Source organism: Diadema antillarum, unplaced genomic scaffold, assembly GCF_040938485.1.
Source record: "Diadema antillarum isolate AM-2024a unplaced genomic scaffold, OU_Dant_1.0 seq00000846_RagTag, whole genome shotgun sequence".
Classification (NCBI taxonomy): Eukaryota; Metazoa; Echinodermata; class Echinoidea; order Diadematoida; family Diadematidae; genus Diadema; species Diadema antillarum.
In genome coordinates this window covers 606,176-625,123 of record NW_027271720.1, presented here as the reverse complement: position 1 = coordinate 625,123, position 18,948 = coordinate 606,176, and the positions used below count along the sequence as shown (strand labels likewise).

Below are 18,948 nucleotides of genomic sequence, written 5' to 3'. Positions count from 1 at the left end.
AGACTTCCATATCACATTTGAACGATTGATTTGATTTATCACCAGAGAAACTGCGTATACAATGGTTAACATGAATTTGTGTTAACTTACTAATTCTGTTGACCTGCTATAAACAATTTGTTTGTAAGCCATGTGTCAACGCACAGGCGCATCAGATAAATTGATTTATCAAAGCATTACGTTTGTGGCTTTGAGACGTGACAGAACTTTCAACAATTCATAGGTAGAGGTCTGAATAGATAACGGCAGGTATGACATTTTGAAAACCTGTAGTTTGGAATCGGGTATAAGAGTACCGCTTATAAGATTCTTTAGAGGATATGGAACCTAAACCTGGTCAAGTTTCACTGCATGCGATCGTGACGTGTTGGATGAAAACTAAAGAGGGAGCTATACTGCTTTGAAAACGGTTGAACTGTGTCTGTAAATGTTTATGATTTATTAGAAGCAATATTGAAGCTATGAAATTTATGGAATCGTTTCACGTGAGGTTCATAACACGAGATTTTTGAAATAATGTGTCGTATCATTACACTCATGTACTGTGAAGACAGTGCACACAGAATGACAGAAATTCCTATAATATAATGCACGTGTGGTAGTCTCACTTGTTCTCAAATTATAACGAACCGTTGAGATTGGCACATGAGTTATTTTACGGAGACAGACACCATTCCAAATTTGGATTTAGACATAACGAATTTGAGGACGCCACATTCAACGACGTGTATTTATCCTCATGTTTTTCTTCTAATTTTTATTTCAAATGATTTTTTTTTTCCTAGTACCGGTAAACAATGCGACGCCCACACTTATATAGCGGCTATATTCCCGTTTTCTCTTTCACATTCTGAATTTCATCAGGAAAAATACTGGCATGCAATCATGATTCAAGAGTAAAACTATATACTGAATTAAGGGAAATGTTAAATTGTGCATTCCCATGCACCCCCATATTCCTACAGCCCCTTCCCTGCAAAATCGTAGCTATACAATCATGTATACGTATCAGGGAGACATCGTGCAATGGCTGACAGTGGCAAAATATCATTTTTATAGATGTGAGGTATTAATAGATTATACTGGAAGATACCGAAAACAAAATATTAAAATTGCTTTGGACAGGAACTTCAGCAGTTGAAACAACCCTATATACATTAACAAGTAAAGAAATGGGACGGTATGGCATTGATGTAGTGGATAAGACTCCCGACTCCCAATCGGAGGACCAGAGTTCGATTCCCTCTCAGTGCTTACGTCCTCGGACAAGATGTTATTACCCACCATGTCCGTTTCGACCCAGGTGTATAAATGAGTACCTGGCAACGCTATAGGGTAATAATAATAGCAGGGCCCTCTGGTAGAGCAGTGGCAACACTGAAGAGGCTACCCTGGGTAAATAAGACCTTTTTATCAAAGGCAACTGCGAAAACAAAGAAAATATAAACAAACAGATAGAAAAGATGGGCCACCGGTTGTACCCATCACATCACATCCCGAGTAGGACAGGCTTGTCAGAATGATAAGTTGGGTAAGGTAGATGGAGTAAAACAGTTGTCCCTTAGTGGACCACTTGTATTCCTCTGTGCGCCCCGTTTTCGTTAATCCGTTGGGAAGGAGACAGTCAGTCCACAGTAATCCCTTGCCCTCATTGCAAATGCCATCAAGCACAAGTACTGGTTTTGCATGGTATTATAGGGATTTATTTGCAATTTTTCACCGACCGGTATACACCTCATGACATGATTATATTCAATCGCAAATGAACGAAATTCATTTGACTAATCCGTTTCACTGTAGTAAAAGACATAGTTGAGGAAATGAAAGCATCACCATTGTCATCAAACATGTAGGCCCTACATGCCATGCATGTCGAGAAAGCATATAGACATGCTTATTATTTTGTGAAACGGCTTTTTAGCAAGTGGATTGCCGTTAAGTACATATAGGCCCTCTCCCGGTGTTAAAGAGCTGATCTGCTGTTTCCACAATATGATATGGGAAAAAGTAGGAAGGTTTGGTTTCTTGACGCTAAACCCGATACATCTCTTGTGAAATATTATTCAACGCATGTGCTCATAATAAAGCTCCAGAAATAGCCATAACGTATACATGTGTGGTTTATAAATCGTTTATTATCACTACTGAGGTCTTTTTTTTTTGCACCGAATGACTGAACTGCGCCTGATTTACAAAGATAAAAATACAGTGAGACAAAATATATTATATATAAAAAACAGTATACAATAACAAAATAATAATCATTAAAAAGGCGTCATCAATACGACTAGTGGCAATTCATTCACGTATAATAAATCTTCTTTTAAAAAAGGCAGAGTTGTGTAAAAAAAGAAAACGGTTTGTACCAACAATCTCCGTTGTTGACATATCACAATCCTTTCAGCTAATAAAAAGGGTAAAGGGTAACAAGCTAGCGTTGTAAGAGTATATAGCGCCTCAAAATAACAGATTCACAATAACAGTGCATGTGCGAATTACGTAACGTGAGTTCATACTATAAGTGCATCAATAACCTTTCAGAGTTTCTATAAGTCGACACCTAGGCATATGCAACAGTTGGAGGTATACATCGAGTCCCTTACGGTTGGCAGCACTGCAGTGAACCAGGGAGGTTATTTCGTCTCACCTCCCTGAGTGCATGGACCCGTGAGATTGTCGGTCATCGTTGGTATTAGGGAGCTTTAGATTTTAGACGGGCGGACGTTCAAAGGGAAAAAAACATGGTCTGAGCGTGCGCAGTAGCGCGGGTCAAGTTACTGCGCACGCTCAGACCATGTTTTTTTTTCCCTTTGAACGTCCGCGCGTCTAAAATCTAAAGCTCCCTATTATTGGGATTAGAGGAAGAAATATTGGAATCTGAATGATTGAATACTAACCTGATTAACACAATGGTCAAGCAGGCAATTTCGCCGTCTGTCCTACTTATGCAAAGAATTATTACTCAAATCAATGACTGATTTTTAATCACAGTACTCTACGAATGACAAAAAAAGTGTGATGAATCTACACTATTATGTACATATCGATGTTGTAATAATCACATTTCCGTCAAAAATGTTTATGTTTACGCATGACAGTCATTGCATGCATCTGAATGTTTTCATTTCACTTATTTTGCCGTTCAGCATTTACGGCGCTGTCTATGGCAACAGTCTTGTGATTTTTCCTTTCATACTTGGTGAATTAGTATCGCACCGTTATGTTGAAGTCAGCTCTATATAGCAAAGTGGTTCACATGCTGTATACAATACCAGCGGATCCCGCCAAAGAGCTTTCCTTCTGCTAATACCGGTCATCCATAACATCCTGATTTGAGATGTAATGCACCATCAGTGGTCACCATATGAAAGTGCCAGTGGTATGATGTCTGTTTTCACCTTTCGAGACCTATACTTCTGAATTTTTGTCAGTTGAGTTGCAATACTGCAAAACAGCACCTCAGATTATACACGTGGAGATATAAAAGCAGTTTTTAATTTAGACTCATGTAGAAGTATGAGATTCATAGGTGCTCAAGTGCCATTGATTATTAAATGCGTGTTGTCACTTGACATTGTGTACGTTGCATCGATAGGGTCCACTCGTCTGCGTTTTTTCCTGAAAGCAATTCCCCCACGTGATATATTGGCGGATTTCCCTCCAGCACACTTGCATCGACAGCAAGCTACGCTTATCAGCAGCGTCACCAAAATGATCATCGCAGCAAGGCATCCGACAATCACAGCGTTGGCTTCGCTGCATCCGGTGAGTCCCAAATGGAAGCCGTCTCCTCTCCGGCCAGGGTTATTGTTCCCATCTCGGCGTTGGTGCATGGTGGTGAGCGCCAAGACGCGCCGCGACGACGAAACAGCTCGTCCGTTGTCGACAGAGCACTCCAGAAGGCGGTTGTCGTCGCTCTCGCGGAGTTGGATGATTTTCAGCGTCCTGTTTCCGTCGTAGAGTCTGTACCGCGACTTCTCCAAAGGTGGGGCAAAGGACCACACGATGCTCCTTGGCTTAGGATGGGCGATTAGTTCGCACGTAAACACGCCTTCCTCACCGGAGGAGAGAACTGCTTTCTCGGGTCTAATGGCTACCCTCGGTGGATACACAATCCGCAGAGGACCAACAGCACAGGTGCTGGTGTAGAAGGGGAAATCCTCGCTCCTCGCTCGGCAGGTGTAAGTCCTTCCCTGGTCACTTTCCGTTATGATCATATAGAGTACCACGAAGCCCGGCATGGTTGTGTGGTTCAGCATCGTCCGGGGCATATCGGCGTAGCGACCCTGCAGCTCCAGCATCACAGGGGGTTTCCCAGTCTCCGACACACAGGCTGATATCTTCTCTCCCAGCTCCAGCTCCCTTGTGGCAGCATTGAAAGGACAGTACGGGTACTTGGAAAGGGGTGTGTAGTACACGGTCACTTTCGCCGCTCTCGATTCTGCGACGAGCGTGGTGCCGTTTTGTTCAGTTCTGTTGAAGACGAGGCATTTATACTCGCCCTCGTCCATGCGAATGATATCGGTGATTTTCAAGTCGAAGATACCTTTCTCCCGTCCACCCAATATTCCATACCGAGTGCCATCGATGACGAAACGATTTGCCAAGATATCATGGCCCGTGCTGATGGACTGGTTGTTTTTCTGCCAAACGACCTCGTGGTTGTCGAGGAGGCCGTCGATGTGGCAAGAGAGACGCAAGCGAGATCCTTGATCAATCATCATGTCGATCGGTTCTTCTGAGATGATCACTGCCGCTGACAAAGTCAGGCTTACCACGACAACCAACGACGTAAGGCACACTGTCTGCGGTATTAACATGATGGCTATTTCTGGCATCACTCCCACATGCGGTTGTCAGTCAGTCAGAATGGGGAATGTGAATGCAAGGAAACCTCGTGGTGCAGGCACGAAAGAATGACCGATGATCTGGATGTTCCTGGAACCGTACAAAATAAAATCCGCGATCTCAACGAAGAAAGTAAACCAGCTGTAGATGGGGTCGCAATTGTAGATTACTCTGCCTCTCGTACCCGCACTGCGAGATACTAGTAATCCTTCTGTTTCACTCCAAGGTGGTGCCGTTCATGTCCACCCAATCCATTCAAATGACCAGCAATCCTTGTTCTTGAATGATAGCTTCCACCTCTTTGCACTCCTACTATTACTAATAAAGTCCAATCGCAAGAATCCGATGGAAAGCTCAATACTTTGGCTTCTTCCCGAATTTCCCTGTGAGTTGTGTATGCCTTCTTCGACGAGGTACACGAGCGGAGTAGGTATGCAGTGACACTCACGCTGTCGACGACAACAAAGTCAATGTTCCCTTGTTGTCTCTATCGAGACAGGTCTGTCGTTCTTTCGCAGGGTTGACATTTAGGGTCCTGGTGGCAATCGATGAATCAGCGGTGCTCGTGATGCGGCAGAGCAGACGCGTTCCCGATGTCAGATCGAAGCAAAATGGCGCAGGACTTCTGAGTGAACGAGCGAGCGAGCAAGCGACTCAAGCGAACCAGCCAGCCAGCCAGCCAGCCAGCCAGGCAGTCAGTCAGTCAGTCGCGAAGAGGAAGTTGTGCTTGATGCTGGTTGTCGATAAGACGTGCATGTGGGTCGAGGAAAGGGGACTGCATGATATGGGGAGGGGGTTTCTCAACTCTGGATCCGCATTTCTCTCCCTCTGCCTATACACGTAAACGTCTGCAAGATCTCGGTATTTTCACTCTCTACCTCTTTTGCCCACGTTTAAACCTCATTTTCCCCGTGTTATATGAGGATCGACACTTCTTGCAAATTCTTCGAAATTTTCATTTAAACTTGTCAATCATGAACTTTCGAAGCAAGGGTGATTTTTTTTTTTTTTTTTACCGCGAGCGAGATTTCGATGAGAGGGGTCAATTATGACGTTAAAAAGTTTGTGTAGATTGTATTACGCCATGACTTTTTACCGAATTCTAAGTAGGATGCTAATCCTTCCGACAAGAGAGAATTAGAAGAGGTCAATAATGACCTCATAGAGAGGTACTAGTATAAGTTGCATGCCCGCTATTCATATTGTAGTTTTCTCTTTTCATTCTAATGCATGCATCTTGTGAACAGTCTAAGCAGTCGAAATCTTAATATGCTGCGTTGTGCTAACTTATAGCTTTAAAAATATGCTTCCAGACAAAAAACGTTGCGCTGTCCTAAATCACCATACCAATATCGACGCATCTCTGAATATCCATCTCACCAGTCTCGAGAAATTGCAATGTCTGTTTTCGGTTTGAACGAGGATAAATGATGCAATGCCATTGCGTGTTCATTAAGATTGTCTTTAGTACAGATGGGCTAGGTTAGATTGGGAGGGGGAATAGAGAGAGAAAGGTTATCATCCGGGTTGAAGACACGCTTAGTTCCTCCGGGAATCAACTAAAAAATGCATCACTTCCTGGAGTTAACGTCAAACTTCTGGGACCTGAAATCAAAGCAAGATAGGTTGTAGCATGGATCAAGGTTACCTCACCTCCCTGGTTGTTTAGAAATGCCATGAGTTCATAATAATATCAGGGAGGTGAGTCTCACCTCCCTGATCAAGGCATAGAGTGGGTACGAGTGCACAGAGGCGTCAGCGAGCCTGTAGGAGAAACAATACTTGGCAATCATATAGTCCGTTGTTATCTCAGTCATCACAAAACACTGGATTTGAGAGTTTATTACTCGTAGATGTATTGCAATTCCGTTTAACAATACTTTCTGACCAAAGACGATCTTGTCCAAAACCAACATATAGCAATATTGACATACGTATCCCTACCATCATATACCATGCAGCTCGAGATATTGCAATGTTTGTTTTCGGTTTAAACGAGAATGAATAGATGAAGAGCCTTTGCGTATTTCTAAGATGATTGTTAGTAGATGGGCTATAGGTGGGGAGGGGGAAGAGAGAGAAAGGTTATCATCCGGGTTGATGACACGCGTTCAGTTCCTGTGGGAATCAACGAAGAATGCATCACTTCCTCGAGTTAACGTCAAACTTCTGGGACCTGAAACCAAAGCAATTTAGATGGGTTTTAGGAATGTCAGGAGTTCATATCAAGGTATAGTGGTTACAAGTGCACAGAGGGTACAGCGAACCTTTGAGAAACAATACTTGGCAGCTAGTCCCTCGTTATGTCAAGCAATCACAAAACACGTGATTTGTGAGTTATTACTTATTACCATCAATTTTTGTTCTATCTGTAATTATCTACTTGCCCTTTATACGTCGGGTTTTTTTCTCTTTTTTTTTGCGTGTTATTCAATTCTTAGCAGACGGGTATTGAGTTGAAGTATGCTTAGTCATGGACTTGTTTTTCTGTGGTGTTCATCAAATTTCCAACCCTAACATCAATTCAATTTCAATTCAATTCATTCGGCACAAGAAATAAAAAGTACATGCTGTACACAATAAAAACAAAAGCAATATGCGTATCATTCATGACAAATCAACGCCGGGACCCTTTTGAAGCAACTAGAGCTTGTCAGTGGGGGATAATCTTCGTTTCCAGATGCATTTTCGTTCGTAATTGCCAAGTCCCTCCAATAATTTTTTACTGATGTAGGCCTACTTTTTTCAATTTCATGAATAAAATAGATTTGACACTTTAATAGAGCGAGTGCAGGCTAATGCGCTATATATCGTGAGAAACATGCATATAATCTATACCTCCCAAGACATTAAAAAAGTAATGGGATGATCCTTCGCGCAGAGTAAGTTTATACGGCAAGATGTAGGTGCGGGTTTGATTTCATAGAGCGGGGTAATAACTTTGTGTAACGCGCCCTGAACACCGTGACATGGTGAAAAGGTGCTGGAGATGTATGAAAAAGCAACAACTATATTGTCATCGTATTGTTATAGTCATCGTCATGTTTTGGTCTAGCTCTCGGACCCTTGCAGTGCTATGAAGCTTTCCGACAAAAATATTCCATTCTGTAAATCACTGTTAACCATAAATATTTTTGTGACAGGGAAAAGGGGCATGCCAATTTAGAAGGGGAAGACTTGGTATTGTGTGTGTGTGTGTGTGTGTGTGTGTGTATGTGTGTGTGTGTGTGTGTGTGTGTGTATGTGTGTGTGTGTGATAATTTCAAATTATTTCTGCCGTTAGAACGTGCTGAAATTGCAATGGTGCGGAGTGTACGTCCTCAATTTGCCCCTCGCTTCACTGACAGCGCGGAAATGACGTCGCTAACTATATATACATTATAAGTTATTCACAAAGTAATATGCAATTACTTCTTCGGGTCATATATTCAAATTGGCGTTATAAGGGACTGCTGTGCCACTTTAAGTGTAACATAAAGTTGAAATAAGGATTCTCGCCGAAACCTCCTGAGCTCCTTGAAATGTTGTTGCATGTATAGAATGAATTTGAGTACAACTTGGATGGCTTATTCCGAGATGGCGATTTCCCGCATGTGAATTATGCACTGAATACGCCTGAAATAACGAAGAGAAATAAACATGTACTTGTATCTCGCGCTCATCACTGAGTCACCTCATGTCTGTTATCAACAGTATAAGCTGCAATGTGTGACACATACTTTAGCCACATTTACAGTCACGTTATAATAGCCTCAGTGTCACTACACGTATTTAGCGTGTCACCTTGTACTCGTATAATATTGACAAGGTTTCCTGTATGGCGGGGGAGAATAATTATTGATGAACAGAAATGAGGAGAGAAAATCGAGACCACGCCTTTAACATGAGCACTGCCAGACGTCGGGCTTTAACAAGCATATCATACAGTGATGTCACGAGAAGGAATGGTTATGATTCATCGAATTCTGTTTCACTCCCGTGCCTGTCCCAATTCTCATGTTCCCTCCAAATTCATCGAGTAACAAGCTTATAATCGACACCATACGTAACTTACGTGTGCTCTCACCCTCTCTCTCTCGTCTATGTGTCATGTTGTGTAATACTGACTAATGCCTGATGGTCAATGTTTAAAATATACTGCCTCGCTGTTTCAAAACTGCCGTTTTTAATACGGAATTATTGCGCACACTTGCTAACGCCCAACACAACTTAGTCATCGATAAGCGAATACCTATAGAGAGAAAACCTGACAGAAAAATGCACAAAAATACCCTTTAATAAACACGAATCCAACAACAACCTTGTGCCCAATTAATACAATCACTGATTCAGATACCAAGTGCAATTCTCCAGAGGTGCAATTCTGATTAACAGCTTTAAAACCTTTACATCTTGCAATTCTATTCATTTGTTTATCATTAGTTTTATAGATACTTTTTGTTCATTTATTTATTCATCTATACTGATCTATTCGATTGTCCATTCATTCATTTACTTTTTGCCAGCAGCTGCAGTGCGTTTCGAAGCATAATGACCGAACTCTGTCTGAAATTTCTAGTCAGAACTTTGCATACTAGGATCTAATAAAGGAGAAATGTCATTCTTTTTATATGTCTTAACACATGACCTCCTGCATATGGGCCGTGTTTCTCCATTTGACCGCGTGGCCTCATTATATTATACAGCCAATACACATACAGAATGATCACACTTTCAGTTCTTTTATTTATCTTGCAGTTAAGCATGAAGTTGTTGAATTAATCAGTCATGCAAAAGATGAGTATGAATATGGTTTTCTTTGATCAAAGGTCATAAGCCAGAAAAAAAAAATGTCCGTGTCCGTGTTGAGGAAGAAGATGTCATATAAGTGAAATTTTATTCGCAACATGATAATATCAAAAGCTGCGCGGATCCCAATCGTCAAGATATCAGTAGAATTTGTGTGTTAGTGGAATTTGTAACAAACACTCTGACACTTTAGTGATTATAACAAGCTTTAATTATGTTTTGCCTTGATTTTTATCTAACTATAATATTGATTTCGAAACACACACAAACAAATACATTTCCGCGAAATTATAACTATCCAATTCGCAGTATGTCATTCTCTATTTTACCATCTTGTACTAGTATAATATGTCTGACTTTCATCAGATGAAAGGTCAAATAATTATGATAGATCCTATTCACTGCAGGATATGTAAAACAGCTAAAAAAAAACACGATTCATTAGCACATGGATTAGGCATAATAATATTGGCCTGCTGGCATTCAAAATTAGTCATATCAATTAAGTCATGGATTATAATCCGTGATCATCAATGATAAAACGGTGTGATTCAGCAGCTGCCCGTGATATGACTAACTTAATATTCTCGTTTCTAATTAACGACTATACACAGCGTGCGAGAAGTCAATGACGAAAATTTCACTGAATTCAAGAAAGTCTGAACCCTGATTCTTTCTTCAGTTTTTATCTCCCTAACCCAGCTGTCAATGGATTTCTCTCTGCTCCTCCTCCTCTCTCTCCGCCTCTTCCTTCTGTCTATCTATCTGCACATCTGTTTGATTTCGATCTATCTATCTATCTATCTATCTATCTATCTATCTATCTATCTATCTATCTATCACATCCACGCACACACACAGACCCCACCCCCCCCCCCCATCTCTTTGAAACATTCAGAGATTGTGCGTATTTATGAAGGCAAAGTGTACAGCCATCTTCTCTATATAAAGAGAACACAAACTGCTTTAAGATTCTCTCCTACGGTGTTCTAGACATATCAAAGTCGTTGTTTTGCCATAATATATTATAAGACGTCGAAAACAACATGTCGAGTGGATGGATGAGAGCCTGAAATGCTTATTAAGAAAAAAAAAAAGTTTCAGCTTTTTTTTTCCAGTTGTTTCTTGGAATCATACGTCAACAGGGGCAATGTGTCTCCGTGACATTTTTGTCTTCATGCTCCTTGGGAAGCCTTTCCTAACATACATATTATGCCTAAGCTGTGTATATTATGACATTGTCTTGCTGTGTGTCATTGTGTAGATGTGGATTACATGTGTGTGTGTGTGTTTGTGTGTCTCTGTGTTTGTCGTGAAGCCGCTAAATGTCATGGAAATAACGCTGTCATCGATCCCTCGATCGAAGCCTCGATAGAGCAGTCCCGATGGAAATTCGAATTAAATCGCCATGGCATTGCCCAACTCGTCTGTTGAGCCATCGCCAAAACTCTCGTTTCCTCACAGGCACTGGTATCGCTCTGTTCAATCGGCAGCATGCCATCGTCTTGATTTGCAACAGCTAGCCATCGGCGTCCATCTGGTACGTCTGTATAGCATAACAAGGGAATTAATTTCCTTTCCATGTATAAGCTTAGACGATATCGTAGTTTATCAGATCGAATTCATGGTATCAATTCTGTTATCACGTCTATGTATGTTCATGTGTTCGATATGTCCCCCCCCCCCGCCGCCTCCAAAGAAGGAAAAGGTCACGTCATCGTAAGAAAGAATAATGAAACATCACCATCCCTTGAAGAATGGGGGGGGGGGGGGGGGGGGCTTTTGAGACACTCTGTCGTGGTATACAATCATTTGAGAAACTGGAAAAAATGCCCAGTTAAGAAAGAATCAATGACGCTTTAGCAATAGATGGGGTAAGGGAGGGGAGAGAGATACAAAGAGAGAGAAAGCAAAGGAACGGATACAAAATCTAGCAATGTCATGAATCCTTTATATTCCTATATAGATTATCAACATGAGCCGAGAAGACTCGATTTGGCGACTACTTTGTGGTTTGCTTGCGCTCTCGCTCTGTGCTTTGGGGAGGGGGTGGTAGGAGCAACAGTATATCCCCCAAGACAGCGAGAACCAATACACTCTTCCATGATCCATGGATGAAGAATGTACATCGTGCGTACAGAATCGAGAAGTGTAAAAACAATCCGATTGCCGATTTAGTTAATGTCATGAGAGTGTTTACTGTTTGCGGTTGAGTCTGTTCTACACGTTCCACAGTCGCAAGTAACACTAATTGTTGTAGTTGTGTACTTTGTGAGAGAACAGAACAATGAAGACAGTGTTTATGGGATATATTATACTGGTAATTTGCATCGTGAATTATTGGTAATTAATGATCGCTTTTTAGCTCTCATGGCATTAAAGCGTGGGATTCCGGGAAAAGGTGGAAAGATTGGAAGCGACAATGGAGAAGATTTTAAGCAGCTACTCATCAAGACTTAGCTAGATCCTTTGCACGTCTGTAGTCAACATTACCATTTATTAATGGCCATGTCTCCACAATGTCCGAGGGCAGTCATTTACTGAGCTTCTTGCAAAACAGGTTGTCGTTTAAAGGACAATTCTACCTTCATATCCACGTGGATTGAGTGAATGCAGCATCATTACGAACAAATCAGCGAGAGTTTAAGGAAAAATGGACAATTCGTTCAAAAAGTTATGAATTTTTGAAGTTTCTGCGCAGTCACTGTTGGATAAGAAGACTACTACAGTGTATGATGTCACATGCGTACAACAATATAAGAAAACAAGAGAATATGCCAAAATTTCGTTTTTTTGAAAAAAATGTGCATATTTTCTCGACATGTCACTGACGTATGTTAAGGGTAATATTATTCTCCCTGCCTTTATTTCTGAAAGAGGCAAGTCAAGCGTTCTTTTATTATGACAGAAAAGTGAAGATATGTTGAATTTTCTTCATAGTTTCTTACTATCGTTCTACACGCGTGGCATCACAAGCTGTACAGTAGTCTTCTTATCCAGCAGTGACCAAGCATGCAGAACTTTTGAACGGATTGTCCGAATTTCCTCAAGCTCTCACTGATGCGTTCTGCTAACTATTGCTGCATTCACTCAATCTACATGCCTATTTAGGTGAACTTGTCCTTTAAGTTCCTCAATGTGCAGAACGGCCCGATGAATGTTGGCATCTGTTAATACGTGGGGACAGATTTATCGGCAGGGCGTTTCTTTAGGGGATTTCCCCTTCTCCTCTTCCACTTGCGCGTCTGTCGGTGTCGTAACAATGCGAACGCGGCGGGAGTGTACCCGCGTCTGTCAGCCTCGCTGTGAACGTGATTTCAACGATGTAAGTTCGTCGTTCTGCGATCTCGTTGCCAGATAACATGGGAGAAGAAAGTGCCGTCTAATGAACCATTTCCACTGAAGTATACTGTAAAAGATCATAAAATTATGGTGGCAGTCGAGAATATTATGAACCTGTATCGTGTGTGTGAGAGAGTGTGTAAATTTTGAGCGCTGTCTGCATACACCGTTGCCAGCACTTCAGGCACAATGCAATCAGCGCTACAAACGTGCTTTGCAATCTCAAAAATGAATGTTTATTTTCTGACAAGAACGATGACGTCTGCCCAGGGGCTTATGACCACTTTTCAGTATCACAACAAACAACTCAAGAGCTTTGTTTTGTTCCGTGTTTGTTTTTCGTACTTGGGAGATAAAATGGATATTCGATTGCTGATTCAAGAAAACTTTCACCTTCAGTTCAGTTCAATATGATTTTTTCCCCTTGCATTTTCCATAAAGAGCAAAATACAATTAGCAGGTCCTGTATTTAAAAGAAAATCTACTACTAGTAAATGAATTTGCAGTTAAGGGATCGCGATATCAAAATTTACAGTATGTGAACAAACACAATGAAATAAAGGCAGTCGACGATACACCGTAGAGATCGATAATAACATTTGATATACAGTATCTCTATCATGCATGTAACACTTTTGAGAGGGTAAGAAATGCAAGTCTCTTATCTTGACCACGTGCTTGAAGGCAGCCTCAGAAAAATAGGAAAAACACACAGAAATGGGCAAATTTCCCTCTGAAACTTGACTTGAATCAACAAAGGGAAGCGAGTGGTTAATGAAGAAAAGCAAAGTGAAAGGCTAAAAGTATGAAGAATGATGTAAAGTGAATTTACTCTTGAAAAATTAATGCGTGTATGAATAAAAAAGAAACAGAAGAGCGAGAGTCTCATTTCAAATAATTCGACAAAAATGTATGAAAGTTATGAAATGTCAGGGCGGATATGCTTTACGGTCATCTGTTTCAAAACAGTGACGTATGTCACAACCACCATGATACTGTATGCATTGGAACAGTCTCCCAAATAATATTAAGCAGTGTGTCTCTATATCTGCATTCAAGAAAAAATATAAAGAATATGTTGTAAAACTATATACGTGCAATATTGCCTTCCTGTAATAATTCCCTTTATGCTAATATATGTACATATCAGTAGTTTTCGTTTTGTCTTGTTTTGATTTGTTTTGATTTGTTTTGTTCTTGTTTTTTTTGTATTGTGTCATAATTGTTGCTGTTTACTAGGGAGAAGCCTTGACAGGTCAATGGCCTTTGCTTCTTCCTCCACACCCTGTATTGCATATTATGATTGACATGTTGTCCTGTATTGTTCATTCTTTTTTTTTAACCAGTTGTGCAAGTTGTGGAAATAAATGAAATGAAATTTACGAGAAGTAATTACTCGTCATTGTTACATTATACAATGTTGAAAGAAATTTGTTTTGAATGAATGAAATGACTGTAAGAGTGACATCGTACCAAGATCGAATAAAGATGTTTTGATTTAGATTCATATTTGGATGCATTGCGTGGTAATGCTATTAAAGTATTTTTGGGGTAGTTTTTTGTGTTTGTTTGTTTGTTTGTTCGTTCGTTCGTTTGATTTGCCTGTGGGGACAGTAAGTTTAGACTAAGAGAACCTCTTTAGATACACATTTTTCCTCGTATGCATGCGTTTTGAGTATTGTAGTTGTGTATAAAAGTGACGTTTTTTTATTTGACTTCACTTCCACCGGAAGAGACTGATGGAGCTACAGTGCATGCTTCACATGGTGTTTATTACGTTGTCGATAGCGACATATATTGCCCGCTAATTGATATGTTTATTTCGTCGCGCACTCGTCCGCGCGACCGTATATATGCGATATGTATCTGTGTCAAGTTCGATGAGGTCACGATTGATTCGTTGTTTATTTGGTTCTCCTTCTCTCCCGGATATACAGCTGATGGACCCTTTCAGCCGGCCGCTGGTCGCTATCACCTCTACGTCTCCCTGGCCTGCCCGTGGGCGCACCGGACGTTGATCGTCCGCTCCATGAAGGGTCTCGCGGGCGCAATAGGGGTAACAGTGGTGGACTGGTTTCTCGGGGACAAGGGCTGGAGTTTCACCGATAAGGTAACCGGAAAACCCCTTCATTATGACCCACGGCGTCGACGTCATCCAATGTTGTTAAGTGATACTCAAGGTTGATGTATATACATCACATGACCCAATCCATGCTTTCTACGATCCACTAAAGTATACATTATTGTGAGAGTGCAGCAAGTGAGCGAAATGCTACAGTTAACACAATAGATCAATGCCCGTTTTCGGAGGTTTTTCGTCTTCTGCTTCTTCTTTTTCTTCTCCTTCTTCTTTCTATCTTTCTTTCTTCCTTCAAGCAGGTTTGGATAATCTCGTAATGTCTAAATATTCGATAGCTATGTTACAGTGACACCATTTCATTTACAAAACTTTGTTGTTGTTGTTGTTGTTGTTGTGAGGGGGTGTCAGATCTTCCGTGGGGTATACGTGTGTTGATTTTCAGCAACTTTGACAGAAATACACGGTGATTTCCCAGTAAACACTTCAATTTCCCCTCACATAATTCTCCATCATGTCTTGCATGGAGGCATAACATGGGACGTTTGCTTTGACGACCTCCATGAAATCGAGGATGCTGCCGTTCCGAGAGTGACGGAAGCGTTGGGAAATGCGCCCCCGTTCCCATTTTTAGACACCTTACATGGCATACATTTTGTATATTGATTCCAGGGCGAAGAGACCCACATTTATACGTACCAACAAGACAGCGTGATACTCACCAACGTCATTGAAAGCGATTTAAACATACAGTTCTTTTTTTTTTTCATGAAAACTTATTTAATACAACATATAGGGCCTACTTGTATACGTCCTTTCTCTTTGAACTCGTGCCAGCTTTATTTTACTATGTCGGCGACCGTATTATAATAATTATGTCCCCTCGATCGCCAAATAAGCGCACACATATCCTTAAGAGTTTTATTTCTGTTTGCATGTATAATGCTATACCCATGGTCCAATCACCGTGTCCATGGCAGTTGATAGTGTCTGGCAATAATATTTACCTTGTAATAATGTGCAGCAGACCCCTGCTTCCTCTCCATTAGCCCTTCGTTTTCCCTCTAAACTGACCCTTCCCGCGCACCGTTTCACGAAAGTTGTCAGGCTGACAAGATGTCAGTCACTGACAATCACCATGGTAACAGTCAGTGACCAGAGCTTCGCAGCCAATCAAATCCACAGATTGTGCTGAAATTGTCAGAGACTGACAACTTGTCAGAGCTGACTATATTGACGAAACACCCCCTGATGTTTCTTGCTGTTTTGTCCTGTTTACGTCCTTGTTTCCTCGATCGTGTGTGTGTGTCTGTGTGTGTGTGTGTGTGTGTGTGTGTGTGTGTCTGTGTGTCTGTGTGTGTGTGCTTCTGTGTGCTTCTTATATTACTTTACCTTCTATTTTTTGTTTCTTTTGTAAGTCCAGTTCATTGAGTGGTCCACATAATAAGCTTGTCTTTTACGCTTGCCTCTCTTTTCCAATATCACAATAATTACTAATGATTTGAACAAATGAAATAGTTTGATATAGTTTGTGTACTTGCCCATCTTAATTTTCCTCTTTCTAAATATATATGTTGGTATATTTTGTATCAAGATGATTTATTGTATACATTTATCTTTCGTGAATTTGTGAAAATGTGAAAATGGGAATAAGATTTGATTTGATTTGATTTGATTTGATTTGATTTGATTTAATTTGATTTGATTTATTTGATTCTATGTGTATGCATGTATATGAATTGTGTAGGTCCTACATCTATATGCCTGTGTTTACCTATCGTATGGCGATTGAAATGAGGGATGTTAGGTTGTTCAAAATGTTGCTTTTTATTTGCTATTTGTTTTGTAATTTTGTAATCGCTCTGAGTCTCATGGGAAGAGTGTACACACATTCAGTGTATTTGATTGGATTGTATTGTATTGTATGGTATTTAATTCCCTTCGTAAAATGTCACGACTGATATTTCTTTCCTTTGTCAAATATGTGTCTATAATCGTATTCACATCTATGATTCTGTCTGTTTTTCTATCAATTTTATCTTACGTCTTATTCAATTTGTATACATTACTCGGTCTTTTCGACAATCACTATTATCATGCCCTTGCTTTACTTTTTTTTTTAAATTTAGCAACCGAAGACGTCATTGGATACGATCAATAACTGCAACTTCTTGAGAGAGGTGTACCAGAAGGCAAACCCCGGTGAGTGTGTAATCAGTCCAAAATAGTCACATTATTTAATCCAGAATAAATGTAACAATGGATCACACGTTCTGTAGAGAATTAGTAATGTTGTAATTATGATCCTTAGATTTTTATCCGTTCAAGATGACAATAAAGCGGTATAGTACGCTGTGTACATGTGTGTGCGTACGTGTGTGTTACTTGTCATCGGAGTAATTTTTGTTTTCTCGTTATTTTGTACAACATTTCGTGTAATTGATAATGTGCCTTAAATATGAATTCCAGACCAGTTAAGAGTTTGCCTGACAAGCACAACAGTGAAAATTGCTTCATAAAAATTAATTATATGGCATGCAGAACAGTGAAAATGGCTTCATAAAAAAATCATTGTTTATTATGACAAGCACAACAGTCAAACATTGATTTAAAAAAATTAAAATATATTCAAAAGAAATTAAGAGATTCGCTAATTTTTGTACAACAGTTTTTGAACAGTTGATATGAATCAAGCAAATGCGGGAGCTGATGATGTCATCACCTCACAAATTTCCATTGATCGTGTACAAAAAAAAATGGGAAAATGTATTTTTCTTGTCGTAAATTATAAAACATAATGTTATTGCTGGTTGAATAAATTCAAAATAATGATCAGTCAGACATATCAGAATTTTAGACTGTGGACATAATTGCGTGTGATCAAAACACTGGAAACTTTATGATTTTGTGTACATACCTCATGGCAAATTGTGAGGGGGTGTCATCATCATTTTTTTGGTTGTTGTTGCATATTCGTATTGACTGTTCAGTTATTTTTACGAAACAGTTACTGTTTCGTAAAGATTTATAGCGAAACTTCACAATTTCATAACATCATTAATTTTTATCCAATTTTGATCAAACTTTTGTGCCTGTGAGGTTTTTACTCTTTCTTTTTCTTTTTCTTTTTTTTTAATTCGTCCTGGATTTTCCCTTTCGGTGGAATAGCCTTGATGTCTGTCTATAAATAACTTGAACAGATAACATCTTACGTCCGTCCATCCATAATATGCCGTGAAATGTGACGGAGTGTATAATTATGATCATTACTAAAGCATGACTCCGCTCCACCCACGCTCAATCTAGATGAGTGATATTTCTTAGAACCGTCGTGCCGTTCATTATATTCACAAATTTAGCATTTGTTTTTATCATGTTTTGTATTAAATCCTTTCTGTGCCGACGACTTTGGAAAGTGTTTACAATGGTATGATTTTTTTTTTGTTTTGTTTTGTTTTTGTTTTTTTTTGGGGGGGGCTGTTTTGTTTTGTCTTGTGTTGTTGTGTGTGCGAATCGACTCTCAGGGCACACGAAGGGTTAATGGATGACGAAAGACAGTGATGCGACGTATAAACTTAAGCTAAATCAATAGAGAAATGACACGAACACCGGATACACACATACAACCATACGTCCCTCACGTAAAATGATTTATGATGGGTACATTATTATATAGGGTGCGTTATTACTGTAGGACTTCCATGAATTTGTTTTTGACAGAAGGTGCTCCAAGCGTTTGTTTATATTTCATCGGAGGATATTTTGAATTTTTTCTAAATCTTTTTTTTTCTATTTAAATTCTTCATCTTAATCCTTGCATATTTTTTTCTTTATATACCCTATTTGTAAGTAAGCCTAGTGTATGTTTATATTTCGTTGGAAGATTTTTATTA

General features: G+C 39.9%; 1 protein-coding gene across 1 annotated transcript in view; it reads left to right on the top strand.

The window, feature by feature from the left end:
• LOC139740297 (glutathionyl-hydroquinone reductase YqjG-like) overlaps positions 1–18,948 on the top strand; it is a 95,866-nt gene that overhangs the window by 64,728 nt on the left and 12,190 nt on the right. Inside the window, exons 2-3 of the mRNA XM_071650878.1 lie at positions 14,916–15,088; positions 17,185–17,257. Of these exons, the coding sequence (XP_071506979.1) occupies positions 14,916–15,088; positions 17,185–17,257 (246 nt within the window). The remainder of the gene's footprint in view (positions 1–14,915; positions 15,089–17,184; positions 17,258–18,948) is intronic.